General features: G+C 37.6%; 1 protein-coding gene and 1 pseudogene across 14 annotated transcripts in view; both read right to left on the bottom strand.

Moving 5' to 3' along the window:
• Positions 1–15994, bottom strand: part of KIDINS220 (kinase D interacting substrate 220) — a 97343-nt gene that overhangs the window by 66650 nt on the left and 14699 nt on the right. For 9 of the 14 annotated variants that reach the window (XM_045084910.1, XM_045084912.1, XM_004745749.3 and 6 more), the window contains 5 exons: positions 11557–11655; positions 10506–10607; positions 5816–5914; positions 3059–3256; positions 974–1072 (listed from right to left, as the gene is read on the bottom strand). In XM_045084910.1, coding sequence (XP_044940845.1) covers positions 974–1072; positions 3059–3256; positions 5816–5914; positions 10506–10607; positions 11557–11655 — 597 coding nt within the window. The remainder of the gene's footprint in view (positions 1–973; positions 1073–3058; positions 3257–5815; positions 5915–10505; positions 10608–11556; positions 11656–15994) is intronic. The other 5 variants (XM_045084911.1, XM_045084913.1, XM_004745750.3 and 2 more) reach the window with 1 other exon arrangement.
• Positions 7796–9159, bottom strand: LOC123393315 (annotated as a pseudogene).

Raw genomic sequence — 15994 nt, 5'->3', positions numbered from 1 at the left:
TCATGTGCCCGTTTTCTTGAATTTCCTCATCTTATTATTCCACTATCCTTGCCCGAAATACCAGCCATCCTTTTTCTCTGTCTAAATCCAACCAGTCTTTCAAACTTTGCTCAAATTCGACCTTCTCTCAAAAGCCTTCCTAAATGCCTTCTTTTTCCACCTCAAGACTCTTACATTAGTAAGTTCACTAGGCAATCAATCATATACCATCTCATACCTAAAGGCATCACTCTTTGTTTACATAAAAACACAAAAATAAACGTAAAACAAAGTAAAAACTCCCTAACTAAAATACTTATTTCTTACAACCAAGGGTTTCATGTTAAGTCCCTCATAGCATCTGGCATAATATTTATTAGTTTGATTCAAAAATAGATTTGGATACAAATCCAAGAAATGTAGGCTGTCCAACAACAAAATGGACTATTAAGTACAGATTTTTAACCTAAAGCTGCTGAAATATTGGATATATTCACAAGTTTAGGGGAGGTCTACCTAATACTAATAAGCTTTGTAGCTCTGTGAGCTATGACTGCCTTAAGGTCCACAGTCACTATCAAGGTGTCCTTGGAAAGGCAAGCAGAATAGGGAAGAAGAAGAAAGATAAAACAGCAAGGATGGAAAAACAACATCTGGGTGAAGAAGACAAAACAGAGGAAAAATATTAAAGAAAATAAATAAATTGGACACATTCAAAGTATCAGCAACTGTCTCAGTAGCATGAACTACTCATTTCAGGACTGAATGTATTTATACACTAGTAAGAGAGGCGTATTTGAAAACTACGAGCTTTGAACATGCTCTACTGTCATCTAACATGACATTAATAGAGAAATTCTGTAATAATGGTAGTGAAAATTCATATAGGCGGGATCTACTAAGTCATCTCCAGAGAACAATCAGAAGATTGGCACGGTCATCAGTCAACGTGTAAACTGTGCGCAAAGAGGACCGCAGCACGGGATGCACACACCTGTCCTCTAATGTCTATATCAGCGTACTTCTGGAGAAGTGCTCGGACAATTTCCACGTGGCCACCTCTGACAGCACCGATCAACACAGTATCCCCACTCTAAAAAGACAAAAGAGAAAAAAAAGGATAAACTGATAATAAGAACAAATAAACGCTGTTTTGAAGTTAATCGTATATTAACAGATACTTCTCTGCAAATTTTTTGGGAAAAAGAGTATCTCAAAATAACAGAAAAGTTTTAGTTAACTAACATTAATACCAGACATTATTAGCCTTAGAGTAAGAGACAGGTTATACCTCAAAATGAGGAATTTCTGAAATTCCACGACAAAAGTTTAGAAAGAAGAGTTACCCAGAACAATAAGCCATACTATTTGAAGGTGACCAACCTCCCATTTTAAATGTAAATTAAATTAAATGACACCAGAGCTGTCAAAGAACCAAATGAACATTCAGAAATCACATAATACAAAACCACTAGAATAATCCTATCTGACGAAAGCCATGGATTGTAAAAAAGGGAGTTGTAGGGGTAGGGCTGTCAGTGAGTTTATAACCACATTTTACTAAGGGAGAGGGTAGTTCTCAGACTAGTCTCCACAGTCTAGGCAATCTGGCACTATAAGCTAGCAGTGCATAAGACCGGCTCATCCCCCCAGACAAGGATTAGATGAAGTTTATTACCTCATAAAGACATCTCTTTGCCCTAAAACTGTATTTACCAAGTAAAAATCATTATTAAATATATCTTCCTACTATTTCAAATGCAAAATGCCATTTTGGCAATGGGCATAACTTATTTTTACTCTAAATTACAAATCAGTTGTAGTAATTTGAGTGGGTAAGTCCATGAGATACGGCTTATCTCAATCCTTAGTGGGCCTCAATAAATCAAGAGGCAAGTCCTTGAGGATTAATGAATTCAGCACCCTGTGTAGTATCTTAACTACTACATTAAAAGCAGAAACAAAACCAAAGCAAACCAATTTTATTTGAGAATGTTAGCATTAATGTGGTGCCAGAGTAGTAAGTTAATAAAAGGTTATAAATCTCATTGCTTACTACATGCCATGTACCGTTCTAGGTACTGGGAAACAAGAAAGACATGTTCTCAGCTCTAGAAGAACTGACAGTCTAGAGGAGACAGACAGACAACATACAATAAACACAAACAAAAAATTAGACAAATGGCATGCAAATAAAAATATGGTGATGACATAGAAAGTGACTGGAAAGTGACTTTTGATTGGGTCACTGTAGATCTTTCTGAAGAGCTCATACTTAAGCTGAGGTCAGAATGACAAGGAGGAGACAGCCACATAGTGATTACGAAGATCAGCATTCCCAACAGAACATAGCTGGTGCTGAGGTCCCAAAGCAGCAACAAGATCAGTATGTTCTAGAAAGGAAAAAAGTTAGTATGGCAACAACCTATTAGAACAGGGGAAGGGAAGTAGACAGATACAACATGTGTTCTGGAGGTAGAGCCGATGGGACTTGCTGAAAAATTAGATGTGGCAGGTAGGGAAAATAAATCAAGGCCAATGTGTAGAACTTAGGGCTTTAACGACTGGGTGAATGGTGATGCCAGCCACTGGAGAAGACTGTAGGAAAAGCAGGGTTAGGATGAACCAAACAAGGTATCAGCCTTGCTGTATCTCTTACAGCCCATCAGACATGCAAGCAGACAGTTCAAGTAAAGTTGAAAATACAAGTGTAGAGCTCTGAGAAAAGATTAGAGCAAGAGGCACTATTTTGAAAATTTTAAGTGTAGCTGAAGCCTTAGGAAAGTGAGTAACACCAGCCATGAACACCGAACACTACAGTCAGAGATATCAAGGACAGTTACAGACTAATAATACATGTGACATTTTCAGTAACGGTATTACTTGACAAAGATTAAAAAGAGCACCCTTCACAAAGATTGAATATATTGTAACTTCTTAGTTTTAGAGAGAGAAATAAAATTCATCTTTTATTAAAATAAATGTAGGGCATACACAAAGAATCCTGAAAGGTGTGTGAAGTTAATGTAATCTTTCATCCTGTTACCACCAGAAGATGAACTTCAAATAAGTAACCTACCCTATCAGGTATGTTCACGTATGTTCCAGCATCAAGGAGATCCTGTACAATCTCTGTATGTCCCTCCTTTGATGCAATCATCAAAGCTGTATTTCCATCCTTATCTGTTAAATTTACATTTGGATTCCTCTTCAAAATTTCTTTTACTGACTGTGTGTAGCCTCCTTTCACTGCCACAATCAATGCAGTCATTGAATTCTAAAAAACAAAAACAAGCCCAAGAAATCAGCATAATCTAGAAAACATATGATTTATGCCACAGTCATAAAACTATTAATAGTGATTTTTTAATCATGAAATGCCAATAAAAATAACCAGTCACGGGACGCCTGGGTGGCTCAGTTGGTTAAGCGGCTGCCTTCGGCTCAGGTCATGATCCCAGCGTCCTGGGATCGAGTCCCACATCGGGCTCCTTCCTCGGCAGTGAGCCTGCTTCTCCCTCTGCCTCTAGCCTGCCACTCTGTCTGCCTGTGCTCGCACTCTGTATCTCTCTCTCTCTCTCTCTCTTTCTCTAACAAATAAATAAAAATCTTTAATAAAAAAATAAATAAATAACCAGTCACATACCAAAGCCAGCTAGGAAACCTATTTTCTGTTTCTGAAGATATATTAATTTTCTTGAGTCAAGAGGACAGTTAAGACTCTTCAACTCTTCAAACGATAATCTGAAATTGGATTTGCTGACAGTGAGCAGACCCTCTCACTAATATGATGAGATGAGATGGGATGATTCAAAATGAAACCCATTCTAAGTTAAATAATCCAAAAAAAGGTCAATCAAAGAATTATTCATAATAAAAATCTGTAGGAAAAACTGAAGTAAAACAATGAATTAACAGCTATAGGATATTTCAATAAAGTATAATATATTATATAATAAGTATATATTATCATGTATATATGATAATATATACTATCATATATATGATATATAATGTATGATATGATTATATATATCATATCATATATGATATGATATAAGATCTAGATCACTGTGAATCTAGAAACTACATTTTGTAGTTTCACAGTGATCTAGAAACTACATTTTCAAAAATGATCTCATTCTTAGTGGTTCTTTTAAGAGATGCACATCTGGGGTACTTGGGCGGCTCAGTTGGCTAAGTGGCCAACTCTTGATTTCAGTTCAGGTCATGATCTCAGGATCGGGGAGTCTGGTTGAGAATTTTTTTTTTCTCTCTCTCCCCCTCTGCCCCTACTCTGCTTGCATGCTCTCTCTAAAATAAATAAAATATTAAAAAAAAAAAAAGCTACACATCTAATTTATAACAATAAATCACCCAACAGAAGAACCTGACTCATTACCAAAAGAAGTATTAAAGTCGCTTCCTAAGAAACTGATCTATGTTAAAATGTCATATAATTTCCTTATTGAAATATCCCAGTCATAAATCAGCTCCCCAAACTGAGTCATAATTCTCTAACATATTAAAATAATATAAATTTTTAAAATCCTGAAAGAGTCTCAAAAATCACAGAAATAAGCCACTTATCCTCTTGATAAACTGTCCAGAAAAAAGGAAAGTGAAAGGTATGAATTTCATGGCTATCTAAAAATCAAACTCCTCCTCCACACAACACTAAAAATATTATATACTCCATTAAGGTCAGCAATTAGGAGCTTCTGCCAATATGGAAAATAGGAGGAACGGCTGATATTAAGCCAAGTGTGATTCAGAATCCACTTTTGTTACAAAGCAGCCAGAGGTCTGGTAGTACCCTTCTCAATACTTCATGATCCATCTCACATAATATTTAATTTTACAAAGAATACTCTGTATTAATAATTTCTTATGCATCAATATCATTTCCTTTAACTATACTTTCACAAGTTCAAGGGAAAAGCCATCCACTAGGCTTCTCCAGTACCAGCACATTTGGCTGCGTGCACAGTGCGTGCTCAATAAGGAATTAGTAACTGCTACTTGGTAGGATGTAGTGAACCAATTTTTAAGCTTTCTAGGTTTTGACTGCTGATTTTTGAAATTTTTAAATCTACTGGAGAGGAAAATAAGTCACAGCTAAAAATATCCAAAAAATTACAATATTATTTTAAAATCTTAAGGAAACGGTATTTTCACTTGATCTTAGCCAAAAGGCCAAGAAGCGATTTAAGGAAAAGGTATTTTAACAGAGCATAACTTTTTCCCATAATTAATAGTATTTCAAACTATTTGATTTAAGAGTATTTCAATACTGGATGTGAGGGCGATCTGGCTGCGACATCTGTCACCCCATTGATCGCCAGGGTTGATTCGGCTGATCTGGCTGGCTAGGCGGGTGTCCCCTTCCTCCCTCACCGCTCCATGTGCGTCCCTCCCGAAGCTGCACGCTCGGTCGAAGAGGACGACCTTCCCCGATAGAGGAGAGGACCGTTCTTCGGTCAAGGGTATACGAGTAGCTGCGCTCCCCTACTAGAACCTCCAAACAAGCTCTCAAGAGTATTTCAATACTGATTCAATCAATAGTAAGATGACTGTAAGATATTCTTTATAGTTTTAGCTTCCCACAATTTACATGCACTAGCAAGAGATCCTTAAAAGCATATATTTATAGTACATACTACCTAGAACACAATATATTTTTCAGGATAATAGAAAAAAAATGCTTGTTTTTCTAAGTATCACTTAAGAACTTTAGGGAAAATGTTCTAGACATATACTAAGAAAAAACATTCTCTCCCTTAAAACTAAAAACAATCTCTATTACGAGGGTTTATTAAATAGAAAAGATACTTACAGCTCCTTCTTGATCAACATCAGCTCCCATGGCCAATAAATGCTTAACACACTCCAAATGACCCTTCCGTGCAGCCCAAACAAGAGGGGTAGTTCCATACTACAAAAATACAATTAAAAATGTATAATTATCATTAGAACTATGATAAAAGAAACTTTCTCAACATAAATTCAATAAAAATCATATTGAGTATTCTTAAATTACTGTTTATACAAATTATAACTTTAATCCTAGATAAGCCATATTTTCCCCAGTTTTTTTCTCCTGAAGCGATGATTAACCAGTATATGAAACTTCTTTTAACCAACTTTAGCTTTTATAATTAGTGGCAATTTTTCCATCATAAAGTCATACAGCCTCTAATCTTCAATAAGCTTTCATTGCTTCCTGCACCTTGTGAAATAAATTTAAAGTCCAACAGTCTGACTACAAGCAAAAACATTAAGAACCAAATGACAAATATAATTCTAACTACTTTACATGGGTTAACTCATGTAATCCTTATCATAAGAATAAGGATAATTTGAAATATCACATTTTGACCGACAGCAAATGACGCCCTGAGAAATTAATTACAGGCTTCAAGTCACAAAGGTACCAAGAGGTAGAGTGAGACCCATGACCCCAAAGCCTGCTTCAGTCTGTGCTCTTAACGACCACCCCCAAATCAGCCTCTATAAACTTGACAAAATAAACTTCCCTAAAAACTGCACTTAAAAGCACCTTCGCCTGGAATGTGATCCAAAAAACATGAGAGAATGCACATTATGCATAAAAGCAATGTTGTGTCTTTGAGGAGTCTGGTAATCAAGAGATGTATGAATACCCATGGTGATCTTTAACTACATGAGACTACAGACTGAAATAAACATGTAATAAATGCCTCCTTTCTGTAACAGCTTTAACAAAAAGTTCTATGCTGATGGAAATGCTTTCTAATTTTGCACTGGCCAATACAGGAGCCACTGGTCTCATATAGCTGTTGAGCACTTGAAATGTGGCAAGTATGACCAAGGAACTTTGTTTTTCTATCTTCTGTGTTTAGTACAGATACAGAGTACTGCACACAGTAGTACTAAACTTTTCTCGAAATGTCAGTGTGACAGACTAGGTAGCATAATACCTGATTCTGGAGGGGCCGTGAATGCCAGGTCACATAAAGCATTTTTCAGTAGGCCAGAAAGAGAAATCAAAGATTTCACCATCATACTAAAGTGTCAAATCAGAAACATCAACAGAGAGAACCATATCCACTTTGGACATAAAATAAAACCTCACTAATCTGAAAAAAAGACAGCCAATCTTGATGAGCACAGGTGTTGTATGTTAAGTGATGAATCACTGAATTCTACTCCTGAAACCAACATTGCATTGTATGTTAACTAACTAGAATTTTTTTTTTCAAGAGAATATTAAATCGTTTATTGATTACACATGATAATGGATGATACACAAGCTTTAATCCCATCTATAATTTTATCTGATACCATAATTCAATTTAGATATATTGCATAGGATGTGCCAACAATCATATTAATAACCAAATAAACTCCAGGACTTTGCTTGGGTGACCTTTTAATGGTGAACTCCAGGTCACAACACATTAACTGTCAGTTCAACTACACCAAGGTTTGTGGAGACAATGGCTTCTGTGCCCAAGCAGTTTGCAAATAAATTTTGAATGGAACCTGGCATCACCCTGAAGGAATTCTAACTTCACACTGTTGGGGTAGTATACCAAGATGGCTTCAGAGTAGACTAACTTTACACAGCACATTTAAAAAAAAGACACATTTATTCAGCGTCATGATCAGACTATTACATTTAGCAATCAACAGCATGGGTGCAAAAAAAAAAAAAAAAAATCTACATTAAAACCCTTTGTTGGAATGCTTTACACTTTCCACAGAACAGAAACTAAAATAACCTGTTATACAATTAGTCACAAATACAGTCCTCGAGTTTTTTTGCCCATACACATGAGTATTGTCTAAAACATGTCTTCTTTGTAGCAGCGAGGCCCTGCCACCACTGTGCTTGGCTGAGTTCACAAATCTGTCGTAACCGGTAGCTTCCCTGTCACGTCTCTGGCTCTCCTCTCCTGCTAAGCTTTGTTTCCTGGCAGGAATTAAAACCTTCTGCCACTGCCATAGCTGCTGCTGCTGCTGGAACCACCATAGCCACCTTGGTTTCGTGGTTTGGCGAAGTATCGGCCTCCACCACCATAAGGGCCAGAGCTTCCGCCTCCAAGATTGCCTCCTTTCATGGGTCCAGAATTTGAGGACGGATGGTTGTAATCGCCAAAATCATTAGAGCTTCCGCCATCTCCAAAGTTGCTTCCACTACCACCGCCATAGCCGCCTCCGCCTCCTCCGTTGTTATAGCTGTCATAGCTGCCACTCCCGCCATAGCCACTGCCCTGGTTTCCATAACCCTGTCCACCACTTCCATAGCCTCTGCTTCCTCCAGAGTAACCAGGGCCGCCTCCTCCATAACCACCATCATTACCAAATCCGTTATAGCCATCCCCACTGCCACCATATCCACCACCACCTCGACTGCCCAAAGCCACCTCGACCACTGAAGTTTCCTCCGCGACCAAAGTTGTCATTCCCACCAAAACCACCTCCACGACCACCACCAAAGTTTCCAGAACCACTTCGACCTCTTTGGCTGGATGAAGCACTAGCCATCTCTTGCTTAGAGAGCGCTTTCCTTACTTCACAGTTGTGGCCATTCACAGTATGGCATTTTTGAATGACAATCTTGTCTACAGAATCATGGTCATCAAATGTTACAAAAGCAAAACCCCTCTTTTTGCCACTGCCTCGGTCAGTCATGATCTCAATCACTTCGATTTTCCCATACTGTTCGAAATAATCTCTTAGATGATGTTCTTCAGTGTCTTCTTTAATGCCACCAACAAAAATCTTTTTCACAGTTAAGTGGGCACCAGGTCTTTGAGAATCTTCTCTTGAGATAGCCCTCTTTGGTTCCACAACTCTTCCATCCACCTTGTGTGGCCTTGCATTCATGGCTGCATCCACCTCCTCCACAGTGGCATAGGTGACAAACCCAAAGCCTCTGGAGCGCTTGGTGTTCGGATCTCTCATTACCACACAGTCCGTAAGTGTTCCCCATTGCTCAAAATGGCTCCTCAGACTCTCATCGGTTGTTTCAAAGCTCAGACCTCCGATGAAGAGCTTCCGCAGCTGTTCAGGCTCTTTGGGAGACTCTGACTTAGACATGACGGCGGTGGGAGGGGAGACTTTAACGATGCTTACTCGGCGGCGTCCACAGGCAGAAAGGAGTAACCTAACGAACGTATCTCAACTAACTAGAATTTAAACAAGAATGTGAGAAGAAGAAAAAAAAAAGAGACAGCCATTCTGGATTACTGAATTGTCCCAAAATACAGTATTTTTAAATGCCATATTATAAATATTTCTAATAGTCTCTTTAGAGTCCTTGTTAACCTATTATTTTAGGTAATACTTTTATAAAAAATGAGCATAGCCTACATAAAGTATATAAAATACATCAATCTAGGGGCACCTGGGTGTCTCAGTTGGTTAACCACCTAACTTTGGCTCAGGTCATGATCTCAGCGTCCTAGGACTGAGCCCTGTGGGTGAGGCTCCACGCTTGGCAGGGAGTCTTCTTCTTCCTCTTCCTCTGCCCCTCCCCACCCACCACTTTCAAATAAATAAAATCTAAAATATAAATAAATAAAATAAAAAACATCTATCTTAAATGTACTACTTGGGTTTTCTACACATGTATTTATCCATACAAGCACCACTCAGATTAACATAAGGATGATTCCCAACGTTCCCATCAGATTAAGCAATACTATTTTACTTAAATTTATGCTGAGAATATATTCCAATTATCAAAAATGTCTAATTATTGGCTATTTTCCTATATTTCACTGAACTGTTATTAATTTGAAAAGATTACAGTTACCCACAGGGTGTCAAGTTCTAATTATATACTCATTAAGTGTTTAGGATGAATATTAAGGATTTAAAAAGTGAATAGAACAAAATTCTGGGAAATATTCTGAAGCGAATGGAAATGAGCTCCGGGTGCAGGATAGACAGAAAGTAAAGCAGATGAGGAGGAGAGGCTCTCCGCACTGAAAGAGCACATGCAAAGGCATGAAGGGCTAAAACCAGCTGAATCCAGGCACCTGTACCCATTGGCAGTCGAGCAGCAAAGCAGTTTTAGGGTTCAGAAGGCAGGAGAAAGGGCAGAAAGGGAGCCAAGGGCTGTCTTCACACATCATACCCGGGACTGATGTCTCCAGCCTTTGAGCATGAGAGAGAGAGAACTAAACCTGAGTTTCAGAAAGATCGATCTGGCAAGCATCCAGGGAAAGCAGCTACCTTCCTCCTGAAGGCAGGAGTAAGAGTTAAAAGAGAAAACTGCAAATAATGAAAATAGATGGAATCTTCCCTATTCTCCAGAGAATGATGAACGTGATGTTAAAAAAAAAAAAAAAAAGGAGGGACACTTAGTAGGTAATACGTGTACAGGATCCACCCATCTGTCTATATAAAATACATTAACATGTATCAATAGAATATTAGCCAGCAGAGTCTCATGAGATCACGTGAAAAACCTTGCATTTAGACACACTGAGTGCACATAATACAGACTGGAACCTGGAAAGATCCTGCTGACCTACCTTATCAGAGCAGTTGACTTTAGCCCCATTTTGCAGCAAAAGATGCACTATATCTGCATGGCCTCTCCCTGCTGCCCAAATGATTGGGTAAACACTGTACTGCTGGGAGACAGGTAGGGGGGAAGTAGGCACACAGAATAGGAGATGAGGAGGGAGGATGCAAGGGAGGGAGGGAAAGAAAAATCCTTTAGGTGGATATTTACAACAAACATTTGCTAAGAAAAGTAAGTAATAAAGGGAGTAACACAAAGTAATATTTTTAGAAATTAAGTTACAGATCATTCTCCACTTTAAAAAAACATGTAATACTCATAAGACATTATCAGCTAATAAGATGCACTCAACCTTAAATATATATGTATATTATGAACACATTTATTTTTACAGATTAATACATTTAATATGATTATCTAGCCAACAGGAAAGACTAGTAAGAGAAAGGTATAATATAATCCTTCCACTAACTTACGTAATCCTTCTATTAACCTGAATTAAGTTTCTCCTTTTTTCAGCTTTATTGAGTATAACTGACAAATAAAATCACAAGATATTTAAAGTTTACAACATGATTATCTGACATATGTATACAGTAAAAAAGGATATCCCCTCTCAGAAGGATAATCTCTTCAACCTGCAGTGTGAGATCGAGCAGAGTAGTAAGGCATGTATTATCATGTAAAGAGATGTATGGAGAAATGGCATGGGTATCTGGTAAACACCCCTTTTCCTTAAATAAACTTAGAGTAAGAATGCATACCCACAGAAAACAGGCAATATGACACAGAGATTTCAAAATCTCCTTCTGAAAGGTTATATAGTTATAATTAACATTTAAGCTCTAAGAGTTACCGTTTTGTTGACAAAAACTGAGAAATAAGCTTATCTTGAGAAAAAAATTCTCACTGTGATTTGAAATCATATCCTGCATTATTATTTTTAGTAAGATCTAGCTAATTTCTATCTAATATAAAGTCTAAAATATAACCAGCCTTAAGTATTACCTAAGAGAACTTACCACTTATATTAGAGTGAAATTTTTGTAAATGCTTACCAAACCAGTGACACTCGGATTGGCACCATGAGAAAGAAGCAACTCCGCCACGTCGGTCCGGCCTTTGTAACATGCCCACATAAGTGCTGTCCATCCTCCCTAAGGACAAAAGAGTTGGGGAGAGAGAAAACTTTGTCATTTTGTGCCAAGCACAAAAATGCCATTAATGAAGTTCCTTCTTTGAATATTTCTATATAAAACCATTGTGTATTAAGACACTACTATGTAGTTTTAAATCCCAAACTCCCCAAAAAACAAATAGTATCTGAAATAAGTTAAATCTCTTAATTCCGTAAGTGATTACTCCAAATGTTGACTATATCATGGAAACTAAAATAGAGAACATTCATGTTAGATTTTTCAAATTTCCAAGATTTATTTTGGCTGTTTAAAAATTTTTTCTTTGAAATGCTTTCTATGTCCCTAGATATTTTTGCATGAGTCTAGTTTTTTTTTTTTCTAGAGAGGATTTCTAGCAATCACATTCAACTGCTGCATTTAAACACATCCTATAAATCCCAGATCAGTACAGCACCTCTGCTAAAAAAGAGAGGATGCTAAGGCAGACATCTGCAGATCACGATTTTCAGGGTGAATTCACCAAGTGTGAATGATCAGCGTGATATTTTATTTTCTAACTACAGGAGCAATTTTCTTTTCTTTTCTTTTTTATTTTAAGCAATTTTCTCTTCAGCTATAATGCAGTTCAGTAAAAAAGACCAATGTCATCAAATTATATGAAGAAATAAATGTTTTGGTTTTTTTTAAACCAGCATTTAACCCACATTCCGTTTTGACAATATAAATCACTTAATCCTTCTCAGTCTCTTTCATCATCACTAAAATGGAGATTAAAAAAATACTTGCCCTGATCGGAAAAAGGCACAACTGTAGAAAGAGAAAACAGATCAGTGGTTCGAAATGGTTGAGAAGTGGGTAGAGGCGACAATTATAAAGGAGCAGGTAGGAGTGCCGCTGAGGGGTGGAACCGCTCTATACGGAACGTGGCGGGAGACATAGACAGTATGTGCTTGTCAAAAGCCACAGAGCTATACACCAAAGGAGTGAACTTAACTGTATGCAAATGTAAAAATCAACCAGAATACGGAAAGAAAAAATTGAATACAGACTGGGCCAAATGCATCTAACTATATCACAAATGAATCACATAATCACAGAACTACTTAGATGCTAACCCTGGGTAACTTTGGAAAGCAGTATTTTGACTGGATACTGTAATGTTAAAGAACTGAACACAAACACTGTACCTAGTAGGTAAATCTGTTTCTCTCAGAGTATTGATTAGCAATTCTGGAACTGCTTTATATGTATACTAGAGTTAAACAAATAAGTAAATATGTTGTGTAGATAATAGAGCCCAGTTTCTCACCATCAGAAAAGAGTTACAAATTAAGGAAAGGGAAAAGATGATAACAAATTGGTTTGCAGTATCAACCTGGTCTCTTTAAAAATACACACACAAATATAGAAATAGATGCATGTATATTTAAGAGTTAGTATACAGACATGTATTTTCTATGTTTACCCATTGAGAAGGACTATAGGTAGTGACACCCCCGTAACAATAAGCTCACCTAACCTAACACCTAACACCTAAACCAAGATACTGGCTTCTCAATAACATTTTCCAATAAAAGAAACCATGATTCCTTGGAAAACTGATTAATTCCAGAGCTGATAATTAGGAAAATAAGACAGATAAAATACAAGATAAACCTGGGCCTGAAGTATGGGATGCCAGAAAATAAGGGCTTAAAAACAAAGGATAGGGCAGGACATCTCAAAAGGGCACAGAAGCTCCCAGTGGCCAAAGTTGGAACAACCCGAGCAGGAAAGTAAGCACAGAACTAAATTATAACCCAAATAATAAAATAAATATTCATCAGAGTACATGTATCTATAGATCTAACATACAGATCCATAGAGACATGGAAAGAGAAAGAACTCTTCCTCACAGAAGAATTCGAATTAATCAATGTATATATAGGGAATGAGGGAAGTAGAAAAATCACCATTATAACACCACACTAATAACTCTGCATGCAAGATATATTGGCAGATGGTAAAATAACAAATGAAAGTTCACTCAAAAGCAGGACATCTGTATAATTTCAAAGTATCTTCTCCAAAATGCTTAGTAATTACAAAGGGGGAAATAGTAAGCTTACAGTGAAGAAATCTGGCAGATACTACCTTAACCAAGAGATCAAGGTTAACCTCACCAGCGACAGGCCTGCTGTTATGTACCTACATGTGGTGCGCTGAGAAGAGAACACCATCTCTGTGCTATCCTACCCAGCAGAGCACAATCCCAACCTCATCGTGAGACACATCAAACAATCTAAACTGAGAGACATCCTAAAAATGCCAGAGGAGGGGTCCCTGGGTGGCTCAGGTCATGATCTTGGGGTCCTGAGATCAAGCCCCACATGGGGCTCCCTGCTCAGTGGACAGTCCGCTTCTCCCTCTCCCTGTGCCCCTCCCCCCGCTCTCATGCATGCACTCCTCTCTCTCTCTCTAATAAACAAAATCTATGGGGCGCCTGGGTGGCTCAGTGGGTTAAAGCCTCTGCCTTCAGCTCAGGTCTGATCCCAGGGTCCTGGGATCGAGCCCCACATCAGGCTCTCTGCTCAGCGGGAAGCCTGTTTCTCACTCTCTCTTTCTCTCTCTGCCTGCCTCTATGCCTACCTGTGATCTCTGTCTGTCGAATAAATAAATAAAATCTTTTAAAAAAAAAAATCTAAATAAAATAAAATAAAAAGCAAAAAATAAAAAATAAAAATGCCAGAGGAGTAATCTTCAAAAGGGTTAAGGTCATCAAAGACTAGGAAAGGCTGACAATTAATTTAGGTCAAATTATAGAGCCTGGCATTTGTTATAAAGTCTTACATACACCAACATTTTAATCTTTAAAATGCCTGCCCAGAATTGTTTGACTATCATGCTCTCCTTTTAATTTGTATAATGTCACCCTATGCAAGAATCTAGGAGAAAACTATACCCGAATTTGCAAAATGAAAAGATTAGAATACCTTTAGTTTAGCACCCACAAAGGTCCTTTTAAGAAAAAATCCTTACATGAAAAAAAAATTCCCACTAGACTTCGAGATGTTATATTCTGGTTCTTCCTGGACCCAAAGACAACCCCTGGTGGTCACTCTCCTCCCCTGCACAGGTCCAAGGGACTCTGCCTTCCCTCACAGCTCAGCCGTTACTACCACCCACCCAGTCCTATGAGGTTAGGGTCCCTCAACACTAACTATTCAGGGAGACGCAGCCCTCAGTTTCCCCAATTTTGGTGTTTTAAAGCCAAACATGAAGACTCCATAAATATGTTAAAAGATACTGTGGTAATTACTTAGGGGAAATAAACATATTAAAAACTAAAAAAAGCTTAAGATCATTTTGTACAAATCTTACTAAGTTTGACACATTCATAATGTGTACTCTATGGTTCCTAACTCCCTATTAATACATGTGGAAAAGCAATAGAGAAAAAACTTTGGAGTAAGGCAGACCTGGGTTCAACACTCAGCCTGACTGCTTTGGGCAAAGGGTACTTCTTTCAGTTTCAATTTCCTGAACTATATGCGCTGAGAACAAGATGAATCCCTAGCCCAGAGGATTGTTCTGAGAAGTCAGCTAACCAGAGAGAAGCTAAAAAGCACATAAAGAGACCAGGCATAGAATAGACACTTAATATTAATTCACCTGATTAATTGGTTTGGTGCCTTTAATAAAATATTGAGAACTAGGAACCCCCCCATTTCCCTTCTACGTTATATACCAGTAAGATGAGAACACCACATTTTATTCTCACCTGCCACACCGACCCATCCTCTACCTAGGTTACTGACATCATGATCTTTTCTCTCTCAACTTTTATAGCAATATACTTTAACTTCTTTTCACAAATAAGTAGGATATAAATGGTTCTGTGTTTTCCTATAAGTATACCACCTACTTCATTCAGTTTGAGAATACATACAAGATTAACAGGGAAGCACACTGTGTAAATTATAATCAAGATGGTAGAACCCTGCAGTTTCTTACAAACTCAGACCGCCTGCACTTCATAAAGCATTATCAGCGGAGCAGTACACATTTTATACCTCAAGGCAGATCAATTCCTTCCTCTCTTCCACTGTTAAAATTAACTTTGGAAAAGGCTGAACATTTTGCAGAAAAAATGAGCTGGAAATGATCTCTTTCTTCATCTTTACGTTTAAGGAGATGCCAGGAACACATAAGAACTAAGATAATTAAGAATCATTTCTTGTTAAACCTGTAATGTGTATAGATGGCATGTCTGAACACAATCACATTTTTTAAATAGATTTATAAATATTACTCTGAAAGTTATAACTTTAAACAACTGAAAATATTTTTTTAACTATACTGTCCCTCTTTAAGTTCC

The sequence above is a fragment of the Mustela putorius genome, unplaced genomic scaffold (genome assembly GCF_011764305.1).
Source record: "Mustela putorius furo isolate JIRA1106 unplaced genomic scaffold, ASM1176430v1.1 tig00000813_pilon_pilon_pilon, whole genome shotgun sequence".
NCBI classification, from domain to species: Eukaryota; Metazoa; Chordata; class Mammalia; order Carnivora; family Mustelidae; genus Mustela; species Mustela putorius.
This window is presented reverse-complemented; position numbering and strand designations above follow the sequence as displayed.